The sequence below is a fragment of the Plecotus auritus genome (assembly GCF_963455305.1).
Source record: "Plecotus auritus genome assembly, chromosome: 7".
Lineage (NCBI taxonomy): Eukaryota > Metazoa > Chordata > Mammalia > Chiroptera > Vespertilionidae > Plecotus > Plecotus auritus.
In genome coordinates this window covers 72,839,468-72,863,074 of record NC_137774.1, presented here as the reverse complement: position 1 = coordinate 72,863,074, position 23,607 = coordinate 72,839,468, and the positions used below count along the sequence as shown (strand labels likewise).

Genomic DNA, 23,607 nt, shown 5'->3' with positions numbered 1-23,607 from the left:
ATGGTTCTTGCCTATAACAGTCTTTACTGTGATGGTTTAGAATAGTGATTTTCCTGCTCCAGCAGCAACTGCACAGTTATCATTTGGTGTCTAGCATTCCACTGTAAAGAAGAGCCCCTCCCACTTATTCCTTTGTCTACCCATATATTACCAACCTGAACTCATGGAGTTCTGTTCTGCTTAACAAGATATAGTTCATCACTGTCCTTATTCTAGTTTGATGCTCTGGTTGTACCAAATCTGGCCCTGTGGGAACCCCCCTTTTGGCATGACTCCATCATTTATTTTGAGCAATTTCTTACATTCTGTCTACCACGGCAATTTTCAACTGGTGTGCTGTGAGAATTTTTAAAACATGCAATACCTGACTATTGAGTCAGGGGCACTGACCGCTTTTCCCTTAGGTTGTCAAAGTAAAAAAAAAAAAAAAATGACAACACCAACACAATAGCCATCCAGTGTGAATGAATCAAAGTTATACCTTTTTATTTGTCAGATTGGCAAAACTATGATGTATTTCTTGGTGTGCTGCAGAATGATAGTAATCAGTTTATGTGTGCCATGCGATGAGAAAGGTTAAAATCGCTGGTCTAGCACAGCGGGATATATTCCAGGCTTGTTTTGTATCTTCCCTGCCACCACTCAGGAATCAGATGTTTCTCAAAAGAGCCCTCACTCCTTTTAGTGAAGAATGGCATTTAGATATGTTAGTTATCAATGCCTAACTTAATGTCATCATGGTCAAAGACATACTTTCAATGATTTCAGTACTTTACATTTATTGATTCTTGGTTTATAGCCTTGCATGTGGTCTTTTTTTGGTGAACATACCTTTGCACTTGAAAAGAATTGGAAAATACAAATAGACCGATCAGCAGTGAGGAAATTGAAACAACCATCAAAAACCTCCCAAAAAAAACAAAAGTCCAGGAACAGATGGCTTCACTAGTAAATTCTACCAAATGTTCAAAGAAGATTTAAAAGCTATCCTTTTCAAACTCTTCCAAAAAATTGAAGAAGAGGCAATACTTCCTAACACATTCTATGAGGCCAGTATAACCCTGATATCAAAATCTGGCAAAGATAACACGCACAAAAAGAAAATTACAGACCAGTATCTCTGATGAACACAGATGCAAAAATCCTGAACAAAATACTAGCAAATCTAATATAACAGTACATAAAAAAAAATAATACATCATGGTCAAGTGGGGTTCATTCCAGGGGCACAAGGATGATTCAAGATATGCAAATCAATCAATGTAATACACCACATTAACAAAAGAAAGGATAAAAATCATATGATCTTATCAATAGATGCCGAAAAGCATTTGATAAGATACAACATCCATTTATGATTAAAACACTCAATAAAATGGGAAAATACCTCAAAATAATAAAGGCCATATATGATAAACCCTCAGCTAATATCATACTCAAGGATGAAAAACTGAAAGTTTTTCCTCTAAAATCAAAAACAAGACAAGGATGCCCACTGTCACCACTCTAATTCAACATAGTGCTGGAAGTCCTAGCCAGAGCAATAAGGCAAGAGAAAGAAATAAAAGGCATCCAAATAGGGGGAAAAACTGCCACTTTTTGCTGACAACATGATTCTGTGTATAGAAAACTCTAAAGATTCCACAAAAAAACTATTAGAAACAATAAACAAATACAGCCAAGTTGCAGGATACAAATTTGATGTGCAAAAATCCATTGACTTCCTGTATACTAACAACAAAACTTCAGAAAAAGAAATGGAAAAACCACATGTTTTTCTCACATCGATGTTTCTCTCAGTCTTTCCCTTTCTCTTTCACTCTCCCTAAAAATCAATGGGAAAATATCCTCGAGTTAGGATTAACAACAAAAACAACAAAAAGAAAGCCTTAGCCAGTTTGGATCAGTGGGTAGAGTGTTCGCCTGCAAACCAAAGGGTCCTGGATTCGATTCTGGTCAAGAGCACTTACCTTGGTTGCAGGCTTCTCCCTGGCCCGGGCCCTGGTCTGTGCTCATGCAGGAGGCTACCAATCAATGTGTTTCTCTCACATCAAAGTTTCTGTCTTTCCCTCTCTCTTCCACTCTCTCTAAAAATGAATGGAAAAAAAAAACAACACAATTCCTTTTGCAATTGCAACCAAAAGAATAAAATACCTGGGAATAAACTTAACAAAAAATGTGAAAGACCTATATGCTGAAAATTACAAAGCATTATTAAAAGAGACAGAAAAAGACACAACAAAATGGAAAAATATTTTGTGTTCATGGATTGGAAGAATCAACATAGTTAAAATGGCCATATTTCCCAAATCAACATATCGATTTAATGCAATCCCCATCAAAATCCCAATGTCATTTTTTTAAAGAAATAGAACGAGAAATCATCATGTTTGTATGGAACCAGCAAAGACTCCAAATAGCCAGAGCAATCCTGAGAATAAAGAATGAAGCTGGCGGTATCACACTACCTGACTTCAAATTATACTACAGAGCTACAATAATCAAAACAGCTTGGTATTGGCAGAGAAAAAGACACACAGGTCAATAGAATAGAATAGAATAGAATAGAATAGAATAGAATGCCCAGCTATAAAACCACAAGTATATGGATAGATAATTTTCGACAAAGGAGTTAGGAACACACATGGAATAAAGATAGTCTCTTCCATAAATGGTGCTGTGAAAACTGGAAAGCCACGTGCAAACGAATGAAACTGGATTACAGTTTGTCCCCATGTACAAAAATTAATTTAAAATGGATCAAAGACCCAGACCCAAAACAGTAAGTTACATAGAAGAAAATATAGGTACCAAACTTATGGACCTGGGTTTTAGAGAACGTTTTATGAACTTGACCCCAAAGCAAGGGAAGTAAAGGCAAAAATAAATGAATGGGACCATATCAAATTAAAAAGTTCCTGCACAGCAAAGGAAACTGACAACAAAACAAAGAGGCAGCCAACTAGATGGGAAATGATATTTGCAAACGTAGCTCCGACAAAGGTTTGATTTCCAAAATATATAAAGAATTCATAAAATTCAACACCAAACAAAACAACCTAATCAAAAAGTGGGAAGAGGACCTGAAAATATGCCTCTCCCAAGAATTCTTATGAACAACCAGTAGATATATGAAAAGATGTTCAACCTCACTGGCAATTAGGAAAATGCAAATCAAAACTACAATGAGATACCACCTTGCCCCTGTTAGAATGGCCATAATCAATAGGACAAGAAATAACAAGTGTTGGAGAGGTTGTGGAAAAAAGGAAACCATCATTCACTGCTGGTGGGAATGTAGACTGGTACAATCATTACGGAAAGTAGTTGAGCAGTTCCTCAAAAGATTAAGACTAGAGCTACCATATGACCCAGCAATCCCTCTTCTGGGTATATACCTGAAAAACTCAAAATCATGTATTTGCAAAGATATATGCACCCCTGTGTTCATTGCAGCATTATTCATAGTGGCCAAGACATGGAAACAGTCAACGTGCCCTATGATAGAGGACTGAGTAAAGAAGATGTGGTACATATAGGTAATAGGTACTACTCAGCTATAAGAAAGAATGAAATAGCGCCATTTGCAACAACATGGGTGGACCTTGAGAACATTATGCCAAGTGAAATAAGTCAATCAGGAAAAGCTAAGAACTATATGATTTCACTCATATGTGGGATACAAAACTGGAACTCGTAAAAACAAACAGCATTATGGTGATTGCCAGAGGGAAGGATTGGGGGGAATTAGGGGGTCCTAATATAACATGACAGGAGAAGATTTGACTTTGGGTGGTGGGCACACGGTGCAATATACAGATCTTGTAACATAGAAACCCACACCTGAAACCTATATGTTCATGTTGACCAATGTCACCCCAGTCAATTCAATAAATTTGTAAAGGCAAAATAGAGAGTCCACTCTGTTGCAAGGAAAGGAGGAGGCATATGTACAGTGAACTCTGCTGTGTGACAGGCACATGTTAGGCACTTCACCTATTCCATTTGATTTAATTCTAGTAGTTATTATATAAGGGAGAGAGACTACACCCATGGCTGTATTTGCCTTCTGAAGCCATGTTAACATTTTTAAAAAATGTATAGCAATTTTCTGCAATAGAAAAAGGATATTAACTATTTGCTGGCAATCTATAAAAGAATGAGTCACGTAAAACAGGTTTCATTTCTCTGCTATCAAAGTCATTGAGTGTTACCATTTTTCAGGTTTCACGCCCAATCTGCATTTGTGACAGTAGCATCAAAATTACACTAACTGTAATCACAATTTTGTGATAACAATCTGTTAGCTTTCTTTGATGGTGGTGATTACTGTCGGTACTCTGAATGACAGGACAGGCGGCTCCGAATTATATTTTCATTGGAAGCCTTCAAATCTACCTAAGTGCTCTCAGTACAGGGATTTGCTGGTCCTTCAGAAGATGGTTTCCTAGAACAAAAAAAGCTGCCTTCCTCTCATCCTGGATATCAGGAAGATGTTTTCAAAAGCAGGGTTCTGCAGATGTGTGCTATAATTACGGTGAATGGTCATTCTTTAGTGGGGGGAAACATAAAATGTGATTATGTTTAGAATCGCTTTCCAGAGATATATTCTAAAAGGGGTGGCCGAGCCATGTCTAAAAAAGTCACTTGGTGACTTTTAGATACAGCTTTTGTGATATGCTTAATGAGTGATGTTTTGGTAACAAATTGCAACCTGCTGATAAAATAAATATGACTGTGCTTCATGTTGATCAATTGCATTTTTCATCTCTTCTAGCCTGATGAAAGATTATTTTTTTAAGCCACCCATTAATCAGTTCAGCTTGAACTTCCTGGATCAGGAGCTAGAGCAAGCCTACAGGACCAGCTATCAAGAAGAGGTGCATATTCCTTATAATTTTACTAAAGAAATGTGTTGTTGTTACTGGACAGTTCCCAATTAGTTTTGTGCATTGGAAATCTTTCTTGTTTTCCTGAGTGACAGGAAAAGGAAGGTAATATTGATTTCCCACAATCTGTAAGCTCTAAATTGCATCTTTATATGAATTTATCTACACAAGGGAGAAAGCTCCAAATCTTTCTGCGCTCTTGAGTCTAACAGCCAAGGCTTGTCATTTCCCAGTCCCTTTCCCCTGCAGCTGGTGCATCCACCATTAGGCTGTGTGCTCCCCTCGGGCCTTGTTTCACGTCTATCCCAGCACCCCGCACAGAGCCAGGCCCTGTGTGAAGGCATGAGCATCTCTTACTGTCACTTGACATGCCTGTATTTTCATCTGCTGCTGCTTCAGTCCCCACCAGTTACTTCTGCCATGAAGCCAGTTTTTACCCTCCCTGAACCTGGAACCCAGACATTCAGTGGAAGCTCCCAGCACATGGCTTTTTTTTTGTTTTTTAATAAATCTTTATTGTTCAGATTATTACAATTGTTTCTCCTTTTTCCCCCCATAGCTCCCCTCCACCTGGTTCCCACCCCACCCTCTGCCCTTACCTCCCCCACTGTCCTCATCCATGGGTGTACGATTTTTGTCCAGTCTCTTCCTGCGCCCCCCATACCCCTTTCCAGCACATGGCTTTTGTGCTTCTGGCTTTACAGACACAGAATCAGTGACTTTACCAGTCAGTAACTCACTTTTCAGGGTCAGTATGTAATGTGCCTATGAGAACTTAGTGGTGTGTAATCAGTTGCTGTGTGACCTTGGGCAAGTTCCTGAACTTCCCTGTGCCTTAGTTTCCTCGTTGTTAAGCAGAGAAATAATAGGGAGATGGCCCACCTAAAGCACTTATCACCCTGTAACTGGTTGGGGGCAGGCAAATGTTTGGGTTTTTCCACCTAAACTATACTCCATGACCATCTGTCACAGCATCTATTCATGTACCTCCACCTTTCTCTTACTCCAAACAGGTTATGAAGAATTCTCCCGTGAAGACTTTTGCCAGTGCCACCTTCAGCTCCCTCCTGGATGTGTTTCTGTCAACAACAGTGTTTCTGATTCTCTCCATCACCTGCTTCCTGAAGTACGGGGCAACCACCACGCCTCCCCAGCCAGTCACCCTGGTGGTCTTCGGGGTGGCCCTGCTACTGGAGGTGCTGTCCCTCATGGTCTCCGTCAGGTAAAGGCTCACCTGCAGGGCGGTTCTCCAGCTTTTAGCCTCTGGCTCCCTCTGCTGGCTCCACAGTTTATGACTGAACAGTCTGCGGCACAGCTGACCAGCGGTCTGAAGCGGGCTGTCTCTGCAAGCTCATTTCAGGTGAAGGGTCCTCTTTCCTTCCTTCCCCCAGCCCTACTTCACAGGTTTCTCCCTTGAAGACCCTGGCCCTGGGCACAGGTGGGCACTCTCTTTACCAGAGAGTCATTGTCCTCTGCAGCCCTGATGCTGCCAGCTAGTCCTGTATTTTCCAAATCAGAAATTAAAATAAAAAAGGTGGGAAGATAGGGCATAAGAAAGGAAAGAAAAAGGGAGTGTATAGGGTGCAAATGATAGGAGGCTGCCAGCAGATGAGCAGACGCCTCTCCTAGATTTAAGAGCGAAACTATAAAACCCTTAGGAGACATCATAGGTGTAAGTCTCTGTGAGCTTGGATCAAGCAATGGTTTCTTAGACTTAACACAAAAAGCACAAGCAACCAAAGAAAAAATAGTTGGACTTCATCAAAATTTGAAATTTTTAAGTTGAAAGAACACCATCAAAAAAGTCAGAACCTGCGGAATGGGAGAGAATATTTGCAGATCCAGGGTCTAATATCTAGAATGTAAACTCAATAATAAAAAGATAACCCATTTAAAAATGGACAGAGGGTCTGAATAGAAAACAGTGGCCCCTCAGGAAGCTGGGCCCTCAGGACCTGCCCATCTTGATGTCAGGGTTCAGCTTAACACTGAAGAAGCCCATAGCTGCTCTGTACATTTCTGACTAGATGTGAATGCATGGGGCATTCTGTTCACAAGCACCCAGCCTGCCTGTGCCATTTGCCTCCTGGGCACTATGACACTGGGTCCTTGCACCACAACCACCTCCTCTGTTCAGCCCTGTCCCTCCCAACAGGGCAGCCTGTCAGCCTAGTAGACTCCCACTGGTAATTGCCCCCCAAGCTGGGGATAAAACAGAAACAGGGAGAAGGGCCCTGACCATAAGTTTCTGCTCTTCCCCAACATCCCAGATCAGGAAGCAATAGCTTCAGATCTGGCCCTGAGTGAGTGCCCCCCTCCCTTCCACACTCACTGTCATCCTGCTCCCCTCTGAAGTCCCTGGGAGGGGGCCATTTGCTGAGGACTGCTAGAGGCCACACGCTCATCTCCTGGCCCTGGTTGAGGTATCTCAGGTGTATCCTTGCTGTCTCCCCAAATTCCCTCCAGCTGAGTGGAGCTGTGTTACCTATAAGTGACTCCTCGATTACACAGCCCTCCCTGTGGGCCTGCCCTTCTGGTCCTGGCTCTGCACCCCTCACTGAGCTGCCTGGGACATAAATCAGCTCTGCTTCTGGGGAACCCAAACTAAGTCATCCTCAGGCCCCTAGTTTGGTTTTTTCCTTTTTAAACTTAGCTTTTTAGTTTTTTTAAAAATATTTTTATTCATTTCAGAGAGGAAGGGAGAGGGAGAGAGAGATCGAAACATCAATGATGAGGGAGAATCATTGATTGGCCGCCTCCTGTACACCCCCTACTGGGGATGGAGCCCTCAACCGGGACATGTGCCCTAACCAGGAATCAAATCGTGACCTCCTGGTTCATAGTTCGGTGCTCAACCAATGAGCCACACTAGCCAGGCTAAACTTAGTTTTCTTATATAACTCACATGTAATGAATTCACTTATTTCAGTCATCACCATATAATTTTACAGCTCTTCTATCACCCCAAAGAAAACACAGTACCCATTTGCAGTTACTCCACTCCCCTCCCTACCCCAGCTCCAGGTTTCCTTCTGGCATGGACCTACAACTAGATAAGGCTCTTGATCAGTCTGAGGCTAGCATTGTCTCCACACATTTTTTTAAAAACCCTTCATACCCTGTTCCTTGGACCCAATTCTACAGAATCTGGGCTAACCCACATTTAGAGACTGCAGAGGGCTGCAGTCAGACAGACACCAGGCCTGGCTGTGCCTAGATGCTGAGGTGCTGGGCCAGGTGGATGTGGCAGCCACTGTGCTCCTGAAAGACCTCTGGTGTGACTTTAAAAGTTCACTTTACCTGGACCATCAAAGCCTGGGAGAGGTTCGGACCCTGAAGGATAGTCTCTCCCCTGCTAAGGACACATTTATATTTAGGATCCAAAGCTAACAAGAACCTATGCTGAGGAATATGTAGGTACCCCAGGGAGGCCGGTTCTGTGGCTGCTTCAGTGGCTGGCCTGGGCCTGGCACCTCATCTGGAAGGCTGCCCAGTCTCAGCTCGGGATCTTGTCCTTCCAGCCATTTGTGCTGTGCCTTTGACAGGCAAGCGAACAGGGGTCTTGTCTTTGGAATTCTGCAGCCCTGAGACCTTTGTGGAGGGCTTCCCAGGCTGCCTTCTTCCAGCTGGGGCTCAGCTCCCTCTGTCTCCTTGTAGGGCTTGTGTATTCTGTCTTTGAGCATATTTGTGGTTATCCTTGGAAATATTCCAAGGATTCCACTAACCTTTTAAGTATCAGGAGGCCAGAATAGTCCAGGACTTAAAAGTGTCAGATGGGCCCTAGCTGGTTTGGCTCAGTGGATAAAGCGTTGGCCTGTTGGACTGAAGGGTCCCGGATTCAATTCTGGTCAAGGGCACATGCCCAGGTTGTGGGCTTGATCCCCAATAGGTGGTGTGCAGGAGGTAGCCAATCAATGATTCTTTCTCATCATTGATGTTTCTACTCTCTCTCCCTCTCCCTTCCTCTCTGAAATCAATAAAAAAAAATAATATTTTTAAAAGGGGGTCAGATGGGGCCTGGCTCTATGTGGGAGATAGCTGAAATTTGGGGGTTCCTCCTGGAGGCCGAACATAGTGCTGTAGGTGTTAAGGCCTGAAGGTGCAGGTGCCTGGGTGCATGTGAAAAGTCCTGATGGGTCTTTGTGCCCTCAAAGTTCAGCAGTGGCTCCTGGCCCCTTCAGAAGCGAGGACAGTGGGCCTGGCCCCCTTTCACCTTCCCCAGGGGCTGGCTTCAGAGAGGGACTGTGTGCATGGGTCTCCCTCCTGAGACAGACCCCCACTGCCCTCTCTTCCATCTCCCACTGCTGGAGTTCAGGCGCTCCTGACTCTAGGATCCCTCCAAGGCCATTCTGACCTTCAGGACCACAGTTTTCAGCCCCACATACTCAGCTCCCTTCTTTATGAAAAATATTTTATGATGTTCACATCATTCTCCTGAAATATAGCCCACCTGTACACACAACTTGTAAAAGAATCCGTGAAATGCTGTCACTCCCATATGAAGGAGAAATAACAAAAAAGCCATTTAAAATGAAATACGTAGTGCTTCACCTAATATATGCTAGGGGACCACCATCTGGAATTATAACAGAGTTGTCAGCTGTCTGCCCTCCTGTGCACAATCGCTGCCAATGTGGCAGCTCCAAACGTGGACCATCGGGGCATGCAGGTTTGGTGGCACAAGCACCATGGGCTGAGTTGCAGCCTGAGATCTCTGAAACGTTGAACGATCTTAGTGATGTCCCAGACAAAACAAAGGGTAATCCTGCTTGGTGTACACAGTAGTGTATTCCCAGAAAAGTGTATGTTAACAACTTGCAGAAGCCACTTTCTGTTTGTAAACGAAATGCAACTAGGCTGTAAGGCTGAGGTCATTGTCAGCAGGCTTTTCATCTCCACATGTGTCCGGGGCACGTGGCAGTCGTGTGGGGTGCAGGGCAGAGCTTCACTGCACGTTGCAGAATGCCTCTCTAGATGTCAGTTGTAACCCTCAATCATTGGAGCAACCAATGGGGCCCCACAAAATTCTAAAACTGCCCCTGGACCACCCACTCCAGACCTCCTGCCCTAGAAGCAGATGACAGTATGGTGGGCACTTTCACAGGATCTGTTAATGTCTGTGTGCCCAGTTCGTACCTGCTCTGTTAGACCCACAGCGGCTTGCTTGGCTCTTTATAAGCACATCTTATCTGAATGCATCAAGTGAATCAGGTACGCTGAGCCGAGCAAGGCCAGTGTACTTGCCATCTACCACGGTGAGGGGTTGAGGGCTCTGCCTGTGGTTCACGCCAGCGGCACCAGCATGGGTGAGAGGGCAGCGGGGTCGGCTGTGGATCCTCCGTCTCCTCTTCTCTGGCAGGCCTACCCACCCACAGACACCCCTGCCTCCTTTCTCTCCTCCCCGTTACAGGATGGTGTTTTTCCTGGAGGATGTGATGGCTTGTACCAAGCGCCTGCTGGAGTGGATAGCCGGCTGGCTCCCGCGCCATTTCATTGGGGCCATCCTGGTGTCACTTCCCGCTCTCGCAGTCTATTCACACATCACTTCCGAATTTGAGATAAACGTACATGTGAGTAAAGACTTGGCAATTTTATTTCCGTGCTCTCTGGACTCCTTCATCACTTAAAAAAAAAAAAAAAGCCTGATGACTTGGGACACAAATTTAATATAGGCCCTTAAAGAAGTATAAACTCTGTTATTCTGTGAGCTTGTCTTTTGAAAAGACTTGCCTGGGACCGAGGAACAGGCAGGGAGGTTATCACAACGCCTGTCCAGATGCTCAAGCCTGGCATTGGCCACACTCAATGAATGCTGGGTAAGATGCTGCCCCACCCTGGGGAGAGTGCCCAGTAGATACGTGTCCTGTCCGCCAAGGTCCAAATCTGTTATTTTTTTTTACGTTTTTACAACATAAACATTGTAAGCAACATAAGATCGTGTGGTCACGTGCTGGTCGGCAGGACTGGAGCAGGTAATTGACTTATCTGATCTGCTGGTGATCAGGGCAAAAGCTTCTGAATTAAACCCCATCGAGAATGAATTAATGCTGTGGTGGAAGGTGATATTTTGGGTGAAAGTGACTGTAACATGATCTACCAGGCGGGCTGACTGCGTTTGATACTTGAACACCAAATTACCTTTCTACTCATAGGCAGCAGGTACCGGAAGGAAAGGCTTTTTGAAGGTAACTGATTACACGGTAATTCTCAGAGGGTGTGGCCTACTTTCCCTTTTCTCCAAAGTGTAATTTCTAACCATCTGGATAATTTTTTTTTCATGTAAACATTTTAAAAAATATATTTTTATTGATTTCAGAGAGAAATGGAGAGGGGAGAGAGAAACATCAATGATGAGAGAGAATCATTGACCAGCTACCTCCTGTACGCCCCCTACTGGGGATCGAGTCCATAACCTAGGCAAGTGCCCTGACCGGGAATCGAACTGTGACCTTCTGGTTCATAGGTTGGCGCTCAATCACTAAGCCACACCAGCAGGGCTGGAGAAGAACTTTAGGGCCTCCATGAACTTGTATCCTGAAGCTTTCTGTAATGAACCTAATGATTCATGATCTTTCCCTGAAACTGCTGGATATTTTATGATAACTGCAATATTTTTATCTGACACAAAGACACAGATAAATGAGCAAATCATGTGACCTTGTCGTGCTCAGGTGGTAGGTGGGCCCTGAGGGGAGGAGGTGATGGGCTCCTAACCGAGTGCCTGCCCCTCGTTGCAGTTCACCGTGTTCATGGACTCAGCCATCCTCATCGCCGTCGTGCACTACTGTAACTTTTGCCAGTTCAGCTCCTGGATGCGGTCCTCCTTAGCCACTGTCGTCGGGGCTGGGCCCCTGTTTCTGCTGTACATCTCCCTGTGCCCAGACAGGTACGTATGCCACCATGGCTCGTGTCTGGCACTCTCGATGGCAGGGCCACCTTTACAGCATCATTGATGTCACTCTCACCTCAGTTTCACATCAGCATGAACACTGTCAGCTCTAACAGATAGTCACTGTCACAGTGTGAGAGCGCTTTCAACACACATAATGTCAGCAAGTGGTGAAATGCCCAAAGAGTAGTGTGCAAAAGAAAGAGAAAGAAAATAAATTTAATAACATAATGTGTTTGCATTTAGACACTCCTGGCTGACTACCCCGGGAGAGAGAATGCAGTAGTCACATGTTTGAACTTACTTATAATGAAGAAGTTTGAAGTTAGGAAGGTCGGACCAGGTGCTGTTTCATACAAGACAATCAAGAAAATGAAGGAATAAAGGTACAGGTGGACACAAAAATGAAAAGAGGAAGCAGGTTCTAACCTAATTTGAAGTAGGGTTAATGTACCAAGACAGATTTCAGACTGCTGAAGGAGAGGAAATGAAGAGGTATGACTGTGCAAGTGACCTGAGCATTATTCATAAATATTGTGTCAAAACAGCTCCCCATGCTATCACATGAAGCATCAGAGTCATCACGAATCACTTAAATATGTTCTTATCTTGATATCCCTCCACATGTCGAAGACTATATTGAGTCCCTGGTACTCAAATGGCCTTCAAAACCATATCATTGGTAAGTGCTGAGGATAGAGTGGGCGGGCTGGGAAAAGAAACAGGAGCTGTGTGAGAGATCCCTGGGGACAGGATCAGTTCTTAGTGCTGTACTGCAAAAATAAAAATAGGATGGGTTCTGGCTGGTGTAGTTCAGTGGTTTGAGCCTCGGCCCCAGCGGATATGGGGGAGGCTTACCAATGGATGTATCTCTCACACATTGATGTTCCTCTCTCTCCCCCACTCTCTCTAAAAATCAATGGAAAAAAATATCCTCGGGTGAGGATTAACAACAACAAAAAATCATTGGATGGCAATATACATATGTGCTGTATTTAAAATGTTGTATACTAGTATTAATGAAATCCTTTTCACATGTTCTAATAATTGAATAATGTTTGGTTCTTAGTTTGTTACAATGAGTTTAAGATTGCCTATTGCATATTTGCAACTGGTTTTGTGGTTTTTAATCATTTTCAAATTAAGATGTAGTTGAAAATACAATGATACTTTGGATAGCAGGATGCACACAAGTGAGGAATTTATTCAAAAATTGCATGATAAGGTCTTGAACCCAATAAGCTTCCTTTTCTGTAACATACATCTGAATTTTGGACTTTTTGTGTAACTACTTATAAAAACAGTTTACTCTCAGCATGTATTGAAGAACCACTTATTTACAATTACACTGGGTTTAGGCTAGCAGGATATTTCAGAGTTACATGAAACATTTATTCATTGTACTTAGTAGGATATCTAATATTCATGGCTCCCCAGATTATTATGATAACCAGAGGAACCCCCAACATTTCCAAAATGCCCCCTAGAAATGGTATTATTGCTGAGAACCATTGCTTTAGTAAATTCAAAAGTGGGTTATCGAGCCCTAGCCGGTTTGCTCAGTGGTTAGAGCATTGGCCCATGGACTAAAGGGTCGCATGTTCAATTCCAGTCAAGGGCATGTGCCTCGGTTGCAGGCTCAATCCCCGGCCTGGGTCAGGGTGCACGTAGGAGGCAACCAATTGATGTGTCTCTCTCACATCAATGTTTCTCTCTCTCTCTGTCTCTCTTCCTCCCTCTCACTTTCTCTAAAAATCAATGGAAAAAATATCCTCAGGTGAGGATTAGCAGGGAAAAAAAAAGGTAGGTTATCCAGTTTGTCGTGATATCTAATGAAATTGCCGTAGTGTATCTTTGGGTATAACCAAAGCAGTGGTTAGTAATGGACAGAGTAAGTATCCTTCCTCAATTTACTTTAATAACAACATGAAGGATATTCAAGTTCTGTGCAAATTAAGATTAACAGGGGAATATAGAGTAGAACTGTCATTTAGTGTTTGAAAGGAAACTGTAATGAGTAGTTAAATTACTTTAAGCAGAAGAAAGCCTACATTTTCTTTTCTGAAGTTGCGGCCATCTGGCATTATGGTCATTACGAAGCTTTTTCTCAAGAGCCTGAAATTCAGCAAACTGCCTTTTATCCTTTTAGATCCATCACAAACCACCTCATCAGTTATTTACAGTCATTCAGTCACTGGTGTGCGGCCTTTCCACTTGGGCCCAGAGAGCCATTGTAATGGGGAGCCCTCATCACCTCTTTGCCCAGAATTCAAATAACAGATCTTGGGTATGGCTGGCAGTTGAATCTCCCCTTGACCCATTACTTCTCCACACACACAAGATCCTCTGAGCCCAGTTAGCCATCTTCACTACTAAGTTTTTCCAGGGTAGGAAATATATGGGGTGGTAAACAAAAATGTAAACTCGTCTCCTATAAAGGGGAGGGGACTCTGAGAACTGTGGCCAGCGTTTCGGGGACACAGACACGTGGATACAGTGATGTCACAGTCATGTCTGGACAGTGTGAGACGAGGATATGAAGTCTTATAATTAACATGTGATGTAGTTCTTGCTTTTCTTTCCTTTTCTGCAAAGTCATTTAACACCTCACGTAATTATAACACTCTTGAGCCCTCACCTGGCCCTTGCTGCCCAGGAGAGCTGCTCCCAGATGCTGTGCCATGTCCTCCTTTGCAGTGAGCCAGTCCCCCTGGATGGGGAAGTTTGCTGTTGACTTCAGGACTGGGTGGGTTCTGGGTGTAACACAACTCCAAAAGATGTTGCTAAGAATGTGGAGAGATTAAGAGCTGAATGTGTGTACCTTCCCTAACCAAAAGAGAGTTCTTTAAGTATGAAGGGTTTCAGTGCAATAGCAAAGTCTGGCTTCTCCCTAAGATGTAATCTGCCAACACCTCTAGCAGTTCCTTTCAAAATTGACCCTTTGTCAGTAGACGTTGCTTTTTGAACATGACTGAAGTTTCTATTCTATAGACACCATGATTAAATGCTTATTATAAAATACTAGTAGCCCGGTGCACGAATTCATGCACATTGAAAGGAAATTAATTAGAAGAAATAGTTTAATATAGCTATTCGCCCTTTCTCTATAATAGAAGTGTCAACCAAATTCACAATTGACAATGACAGATGGAAACACATGCATGCGATTGGCGCCAGCGAGAGCTTCATATGTATCGCGCGTGCGCGACTCCACTTAGATATAGAATAAACTCGCTTAATTAGACCTGCTTTCTGATTTAGCTAAACATTTTCCAGCCCAGTGAAGCACCCCAACTTCTCTTTCAGGTAATTGTCAGCAACACATCAGTAAATATCAACACAAAGCAGATTATTATTGTAGATCACGCAGGGAGGACAAAGGGTAAAATATTTAACTGGAGCAGTGTTTGACTGTATTCTGTGCAGTGAGAAAACCTGAAGTCATTTTCAAGGTCAACCATTTTTACTTCTTTTCAATTGGGTCAAGTTTCTAAGCTTTCTAAATCTCCGCTTTCTGCCCTAACCGGTTTGGCTCAGTGGATAGAGCGTTGGCCTGCGGACTGAAGGGTCCCAGGTTCGATTCCGGTCAAGCGCATGTACCTGGGTTGCGGGCACATCCCCAGTAGCGGGCGTGCAGGAGGCAGCTGATCGATGTCTCTCTCATCGATGTTTCTAACTCTCTATCCCTCTCCCTTCCTCTCTGTAAAAAATCAATAAAATATATTTTTTAAAAAAAATAAAAATAAATAAATCTCTGCTTTCTGGCTAATGAAAAGAAAATAGGATTCCACCAAGTCTCTCATCTGCCTACTCCAGGACTTCTGTGAGGATCAAATGAGATGAGGCACGGGAAAACACTTCACAGACATTTGGTTAAAGTGTAAAATGTTTGCACCTGGCTATAAAGCAAGTCGTGTTCCTGGGCTGAAGAAACTGCAAGGAGGCTAATCGTTGCTTGGGAGAGGAAGCCAGGCGTTGCTATGTGATGTCATTCCCCGGACGGACACTTAGCATATTAGCTTTTTATGTATATAGATATGCTTTTGAGAGTTTTCCTGTTTTATTTTGTTTGGTGATTTGCCTATTCTCCATAGCTGATGTAAAGGCTTTATACCTATATCATTGCCTTTACCTTGTGTTGTTCTTACTCAACATACATTATCAAATTATAATAAAAAATTAACTGTCTAACTTGATCTCCACATAAAAAAGAAAAATTGTTCATTTAAAGTCTTCTCAGATTGCTTTATACAATGCCTTTTATAATAATATTTTTATTTATTTTAATTTCAGTTCCATAGTAATTTCCCACCATGATGCAGTACAAAATTTCAGGTAAGCTTTTAACATTGTGCTTAAATCTGAATCAATGAGAGTAACTATATTATTACTGCTTATTACTAAACTTTCTGAATCCATTGTTTCTTAAATAAGAACAATATATACATTCTTAAAAGAATAAAGAAAAATCTCTACTTGTTGAAATATCAGATCATAGTTATATTTTATTGGGAAAGTGAAATGATACTTAAGACATATGTTAGCCCTGGCCTGGTAGGTCAGTTGTTTAGTGCATCATCCCGATACACCAGGGTTTTGGGTTCCATCCCTAGTAAGTACACATACAAGAATCAACCAATGAATGCATAAATAAGTGGAACAACAAATTGATGTTCCTCTCCCCCCGTCCCTCCCTTTGTCTCCCTTTCTCTCTCACTAAGCTAAAAAAATTTTTTAAACCATATGTTAAATTTGGTTTAATTTTATATAAGACTTAAAGAGCTCTCACCAATTAAAGAAAAGTACTTATTTTATTCTGTAAAATATTTTGAAATAACTGACTAGAAATTTGAAATAATAAACCCTTGCTTTACTATAAACAGCAAACTAAATTCTAAATAAATTGAAGAGTCTAAAATAAAAATTATATAAAACTATATAAAAATCTAGAAAAATAAAATTAAATAGCTTTCAAGCCTCTAAGAGATAACTTTCCAATCTTACAAATAATAATGGAAACCACATGTAAAAAAAAAAGAAAAAAGGATGTACAGACAAATTGATTAGAGGGGATCAAAACAGACTGAGAAAAACATTTGTGGAACTGTTGTTTTTATTTTTATTTTTTTTTGGGGGGGGGGCTGTTTTAAAAAAGAGCTAATTAAGACCTGCATAAATAAAAGACAGAAAAAAAAGCACCAAAATATTCACAAGAGGAAATGACTGCTAAAGTCATTGCACATGTAAATAACTACAGAATTCTTTTTGAGCTTTTAAATTGGATCTTTAAAAGTTAAGACATAAATACCCAGCGCAGGCAAGGGTGTGGCACATTCATAAATTCTGGTGGTATTTAATTTTGTGTAGCTACCAGGCACTTATAAAATATAAGGTTGTTTAATAACTTTACACATTAGGTGACCTTGTTCCCGTTTTCCAGCCGAGAAAGCTGCAGATCAGAGAAGTTATGAACCTGCCTGTGGTCACACAGCTGGTCACTGGCAGTGTGTAAACCCTGGCCTCTCATGACAAGGCCATGCTCTATCTGCCATGCTTCATCACTCCTCAGGATGGTACAGTTGTTTTAGAAAGTACTTTGACAATCTATAAAAATGCTCATAGCCTTTACATAAATAATCCTGTTTTTGTTTATCTGCTGAGGAGATAATTCAGCGTATGGTAAAGGCTGCATGCCCAAAAATATCGATCTCAATGATTGATAATATTGAAAATTCATCATCAACCTCAGTTGTCAATAAAAAATAAATTATGACATACATACTCAAATTTTATAACTGTTAAAAATGCAGCAATGTGGGAAACGTGTATGGTTTTTACTTATTATGTGAAATTACATATGTTCTGTAGCTACAGCTAGGTAATTCATTGTATATGAAAAGTGTAAGATGTAATAGTTATGATCTAGTAATGAGTGATGAATGATGATACTTTTCTCTTTCTGTAATTAAAAAATTAAATATCTGTGGACATTTAGATCTTGGAATGAGAATTAAAGTAACTATGGAACAAAGGCAGAATACAATGTGTTTCCATATATGATGACAACCATAGTACTTAAAAACAAAACACTTAGCAGCTTTTTAAAGTTAATTTTCATTGATGTGTAATATATACAAATAAAATTACCCAGATCATAAGAATACAACTCAATGAATTTTCACAATTACCAATACCACTCAGACCAAGGGAAAAAAACATTTCCAGGCCTCCAGAAACCCCCCTTGTGTCCCATCCTGGTGACCCCTCACCCCTGCATCCGAGGCATAGATTTTAAATGGCATTGAAGTACACCAAAATGTTAACAAATCCTGTGTTTACCTGGTTAACCATGAGTGACCTTTGTTTTCTATTTTTCTCTATGTTTTTTAATCTTCCTTCTCCATGATTATGAATTATACTGTATTTTACTCTAAATTTCACTTATAATCTAATGTCCAACTATTAAGTCATAAATTGATCCTTGCATTTAGTCACATAGGATTCCTCCTTTTGAAATGGCCTTTGCTATTTGAATTTTAGGAATAGGGCCATCACCTTGGTTCCTTCTGTAGTAGAATAGGAAATAGGGGTTATAGATCAGAAGTAATTCTCCCATCTGTGTCACAGATCTCTTCTGTCACAGGGCAGCCCTTGGGTACTAACTGTAAATCTGTGTATTATGAGTCTTCCTTTTAAGGCTTAACATTTAAGCAAAGGTAAAAGCAAACATTGTATTCTGTTCCTCTTTCCCTGCCATCCTGGTCCACGCTTCACTGTTCCCCTTCTCCATCTAAAGGGAATTGGCCTGTGCCTTCACCAGAGTTAGGCCACACTGCTGGCTTTGGTCACAGCACAGCAAGAAAAGCCACAAAACCAATAGAACGATTGAGGAAACCTAGACACCTCACCCATTCCTACCACAGGGATCCACATGCCCGGCCATGCTGTTAAGATGACATTAAGCCTTGGTGATGTCTGTTCACAAAGAGGCTGTTCCTTTGTGTCTCCACTGTGGAGAAATAGAAAGAAGCCGATGAGATGGGCTCCCTCACAGAGAGAAGGTTTACTTCTCCTCGCCCTACTCTAAAGCCAACCGGAGGTTTGAGGGGCCAGGGGTGGGCAAACTTTTTGACTCGAGGGCCACAATGGGTTCTTAAACTGGACCGGAGGGCCGGAACAAAAGCATGGATGGAGTGTTTGTGTGAACTAATATAAATTCAAAGTAAAGGAGCGGAGGGGAGAGCAAGAGAACCCTCCACTCTTTCGGCTCCGCGGGCCGGATAGAACAGCCGAATGGGCCGGATCCGGCCCGCGGGCCGTAGTTTACCCACGGCTGGAGACAGATCTGTTTTAGTCATCTAAAATAGTTATTTTGTTCAGTGCTTGAGATTCAGAATAGGTATTGCCCTTCACACTGGGGAACCAGAGAACAGCCCCTGACAGCAGGCTTGGTTATTGGCAGGAGTAGAAATTAAAAGGCCAAGTTGCAGATTTCCAGTGGAATTGTAAGTGCACAGTATTTTAAATGACAGCAATTCCACTTCCAGGAGTTTATCCCACAGACACACTCATTCTAATGCCCAGTGACACAGAGCAGGAATATCACTGCAACATTGTTCCCGGTAGTAAAAGAAGGACGCAACCTAACGCCTGCAGGAGCAGGCCTGGGTGTTACTGTACATCAAGCATGGCAAACTCAAAGGCTAACAAGGGCCAAATAAGCAAGGTTTACGTTTATGTGGGCCACAAAAAAACAAAAGCTTTAATTTTCATAGAAATGTAGGTTTATTTTGATAGAGACATGCTGAATACAAAGGGCTGAAATAGAACATTTTAATAAAAATTAGTATTTTTTTCTTGAACATTAACTTACCAGACACTGAATAACTACACAAATTAATAAGCGTAATGCAAATAAACCTATTTTTCTTGTTCTCCGAAAGTGAAATATTTCCTGTTGTGCATACCAAACAAGTCAGTCCAGGACTAATGACATGGCCGGCTGCTAAAATATTTGCTGCTAGTATTAGTGGAGAGAAATGGTGTGCCTGCATGTAAGGCGTGTAAGGGAAATAAATGCAACACGATTATAGTAATCAGTCATTAGCGAACATTGTAGTTTGTTGTTAATAACTAGAGGCCCGGTGCATGAAATTAGTGCATGGGTAGGGTCCCTAGGCCTGGCCGGCGATCAGGGCCGATCAGGGCCTTCAGCTGCTGGCCAGGGCCTTCCTTCCGGCTGCCAGTTGGGGCCTCCCTTCCCTGGCTGCTGGCTGCCGGCCAGGGCCTTCCTTCATTCCATGCCGCCCCCTGGTGATCAGCACATGTCATAGCAAGCGATTGGTCTCCCCTTCAAACTCCCACATGGACAATTTGCATATTAGGCTTTTATATATATAGATTATGTATAACAGGATATTGTAAAAATTAAGTTACAAAATTTTTATTAAAACGTTTCTTACATACCGTTATATTGGCTGGGCCGCAAAAATACTCGTTGTGGGCTGCATGCAGCCTGCGGGCCATGAGTTTGACATGCTTGCTGTGCATTCATGCATTAGAATAGTGTACAACCTCAAGAAAATGACAGTGTTGGTTATCTTGGAGGAAGGACACATATTTTTCATTGGTTATATTGTTTGAGATTCTTACAATGTGTAACTCTTAAAAGTATACATTTTATACTTTTTTTTAAATGTTAAATTATCTTAAGTGACTGTTGAAACAGAACTAACTCAGAGTGGGGTATGGTATTTTGCCAAACATTTATACAGGCAGAGAGTAGAGAACTTAGGAAATTTCTTTGTAAAATTACAAGTCTTTCAAAGCGAAAGTTGGATTAGAAATCTAAAAAGTGAATATATCAGAGAATGTTAAATTTCTTGGGTCTGATAAAGGTGTGGTTATGTGGGGAGATTTCCTTATTTGCAGGAGATACATAGTGAACCATTCAGGACTGAAGTGCCAGTGTCTACAACTTACTTTCAGAATGTTCAGCAACAAGTGTGAGAGTGTGTGTGCATGTTGACAGAGAGAGAAAGGAAAGTGGCAAAATGTTAACAACTGTTGAATCCAGGAGAAGGATGTGTGAAGGTTGGTTTTGCTAGTCTCTTAACATTTCTACAAGGTTGATATTTTTCAAAATTGAAAGTTGGGGAAAAAGAAAAGATTTTTTAAAACCAAAGAGCTTTTGAAAAGCAAAGCAATGACAAAACACTTATTAAAGAAATCAGTTACAAAAGTCAGTTGTTATCTCTCCATGTCTTTAGCTAGCCAACTAAGCAGAAATGCCTTCTGCAGCTGCAGTTGTTGGAGGCTTGAGCTCAAGAACATTTTATGCAGGATGCCGGCTAGCTGGGCTATTTCAGAACCTGGAAGTACAGAGAGTAACGTTTTCTTTAAGAGATGCATATAAGAAGAGATATCTTTCTCTTCTCTTTCCTCTCCAGTTCCGAGAGAAACCCATGCAGTAGTTCATTGCTGCATGACAGCAGGAGACCGGTCAGCCTGATTGGCCAGGAGGTGATTCTCGCCTTCTTTCTCCTGCTCTTGTTGGTCTGGTTCCTGAATCGAGAATTCGAAGTCAGCTACCGCCTTCACTACCACGGGGATGTGGAGGCGGACCTTCACCGCACCAAGATCCAGAGCATGAGGGACCAAGCAGACTGGCTGCTGAGGAACATCATCCCCTACCATGTGGCTGAGCAGCTGAAGGTTTCCCAGACCTACTCCAAGAACCACGACAACGGGGGAGTCATCTTTGCCAGCATTGTCAACTTCAGTGAGTTCTATGAGGAGAACTACGAGGGAGGCAAGGAATGCTACCGGGTCCTCAACGAGCTGATCGGGGACTTTGACGAACTACTGAGCAAGCCAGACTACAGCAGCATTGAGAAGATTAAGACCATTGGGGCCACATACATGGCCGCATCGGGGCTGAATGCTACACAGTGCCAGGATGGCAGCCACCCGCAGGAACACCTGCAGATTCTGTTTGAGTTTGCCAAGGAAATGATGCGCGTGGTGGATGACTTCAACAACAACATGCTGTGGTTCAACTTTAAGCTCCGAGTCGGCTTCAACCATGGACCCCTGACAGCAGGGGTCATCGGCACGACCAAGCTGCTGTACGACATCTGGGGAGACACCGTCAACATCGCCAGCAGGATGGACACCACGGGAGTGGAGTGCCGCATCCAGGTGAGTGAAGAAAGCTACCGTGTCCTCAGCAAGATGGGCTACGACTTTGACTACAGGGGCACAGTGAATGTTAAGGGCAAAGGTCAGATGAAGACCTACCTTTACCCAAAGTGCACAGACAATGGGGTCGTGCCTCAGCACCAGCTGTCCATCTCCCCAGACATCCGAGTCCAGGTGGATGGCAGCATCGGGCGGTCTCCCACAGACGAGATTGCCAACCTGGTGCCTTCTGTACAGAACTTGGACAAGCCATCTCTGGGTTCTGAGAATAACACACAGGCCAAGGACCCTCACCTGTCTTCTAAGAGACCCTGGAAAGAGCCTGTCAAAGCTGAAGAAAGGTGTCGATTTGGCAAAGCCATAGAAAAAAGTGACTGTGAAGATACGGGGATGGAAGAAGCCAATGAACTCACCAAGCTCAATGTCTCAAAGAGTGTGTGACGCAGCACCTGAACGCTGCCCACGGTGCTCTGTTCCCCGAAACACAATAATATTTGCATTTGGCTGTGGTGCGCTCCAAGCGCCACAGTTTCCATCCCCAGGAGTGGCGTCACGTGGTCATTGCAGCCCTAACTTCTGTGTAGATCACAGTTATTCAGGGTTCGTTTTCATCCATTTCTCTCCTTTTCTCCCCGGAACCCTCTCCCCTTGGTGTAACCGCTCAGCAACGTGGAGAACAAGTGCCTTCAGGGGCTGGCTGTGGCTTCAGAGTCGAGGGACAGAGACCATAGGGTAGAGGTCATGGCATTGGGTATTGTTGGACTTTTAAGACAAAAGCTGTGGTTAAGATATCATTTTTATTGCTTTTTCTCACGAGACACTTTCTTTGCTAATGCCATGTTTTTGAGGTTTGCTTTTTCCTATATACTTAATAGTGTTTTCCAGTGACCTGACCCTTCTATGTAAATACATACACGCACACACACTTGCATTTATGAATCTGAGCTCAAGTGCCAGTAATTCGTCAAGGGGGGTGGTGTGGGCTGAGAACAGCGGTCAGCCGACGGCCTGGCGCCCCTCCCTCCCTGCGCCTTCCAGAGCACCCAGCCCTTGTGGGCTGTGGGTGCCCCACTCCCCATACCTCCACACGCAGGCCAGGATTCCAAATGCTAACCCATGACTAAGCTTGGGAAGCCAGGCCTCAGGAATTTAAAAGCTGTTTTCATTCTGCCCTCGTGCCGAGGGGTCTTCCAGCCGGGAGTGAAGGGGTTTGTCCTTGAGGCTGACTCGTCTGAGAGGGAAATGAAAATAAATGCCTGAGGGTTGCATTTATTTATTTATTTATTTGTCAGGAAATGTGTTTTCAGGGAGGGGATGCCGGGTCCTTCTGCTGAAGGCACACAGCGGAGGGTGAGAAGTTGTCTGCTAGTGCTTTAGCCTCTTTGGCCACCTGCCCTGCAAGGGGGCCGAGCCAGACCCAGTGGGCATGGCCCACGCTCGGGTCAGAGAAGCTCTCCGTCACCGCTTTTTACAGCGAGTGCCGCTGCTTCTGCCCTGCATGGCGCAGGGCGGACAGGAACCGGCGGGGTATGAAGCAGGGGGTCTGGGCAGAGCGCAGGGACGGCAGGCAGTGCCGGCACTGTCTTGGCCTTCACACATTCAAGAAGTTTCTCTATCCTTCCCACTGGC

The 23,607-nt window shown here is 42.9% G+C and overlaps 1 protein-coding gene across 2 annotated transcripts in view; it reads left to right on the top strand.

The window, feature by feature from the left end:
- ADCY9 (adenylate cyclase 9) overlaps positions 1 to 23,251 on the top strand; it is a 138,211-nt gene extending 114,960 nt beyond the window's left edge. For both annotated transcript variants that reach the window (XM_080681314.1, XM_080681315.1), the window contains exons 6-11: positions 4,778 to 4,880; positions 5,903 to 6,111; positions 10,300 to 10,459; positions 11,627 to 11,775; positions 16,072 to 16,113; positions 21,228 to 23,251. In XM_080681314.1, the coding sequence (XP_080537440.1) occupies positions 4,778 to 4,880; positions 5,903 to 6,111; positions 10,300 to 10,459; positions 11,627 to 11,775; positions 16,072 to 16,113; positions 21,228 to 22,419 (1,855 nt within the window). In that variant the 3' untranslated portion in view covers positions 22,420 to 23,251. The remainder of the gene's footprint in view (positions 1 to 4,777; positions 4,881 to 5,902; positions 6,112 to 10,299; positions 10,460 to 11,626; positions 11,776 to 16,071; positions 16,114 to 21,227) is intronic.
- Positions 23,252 to 23,607: the final 356 nt, after the last annotated feature.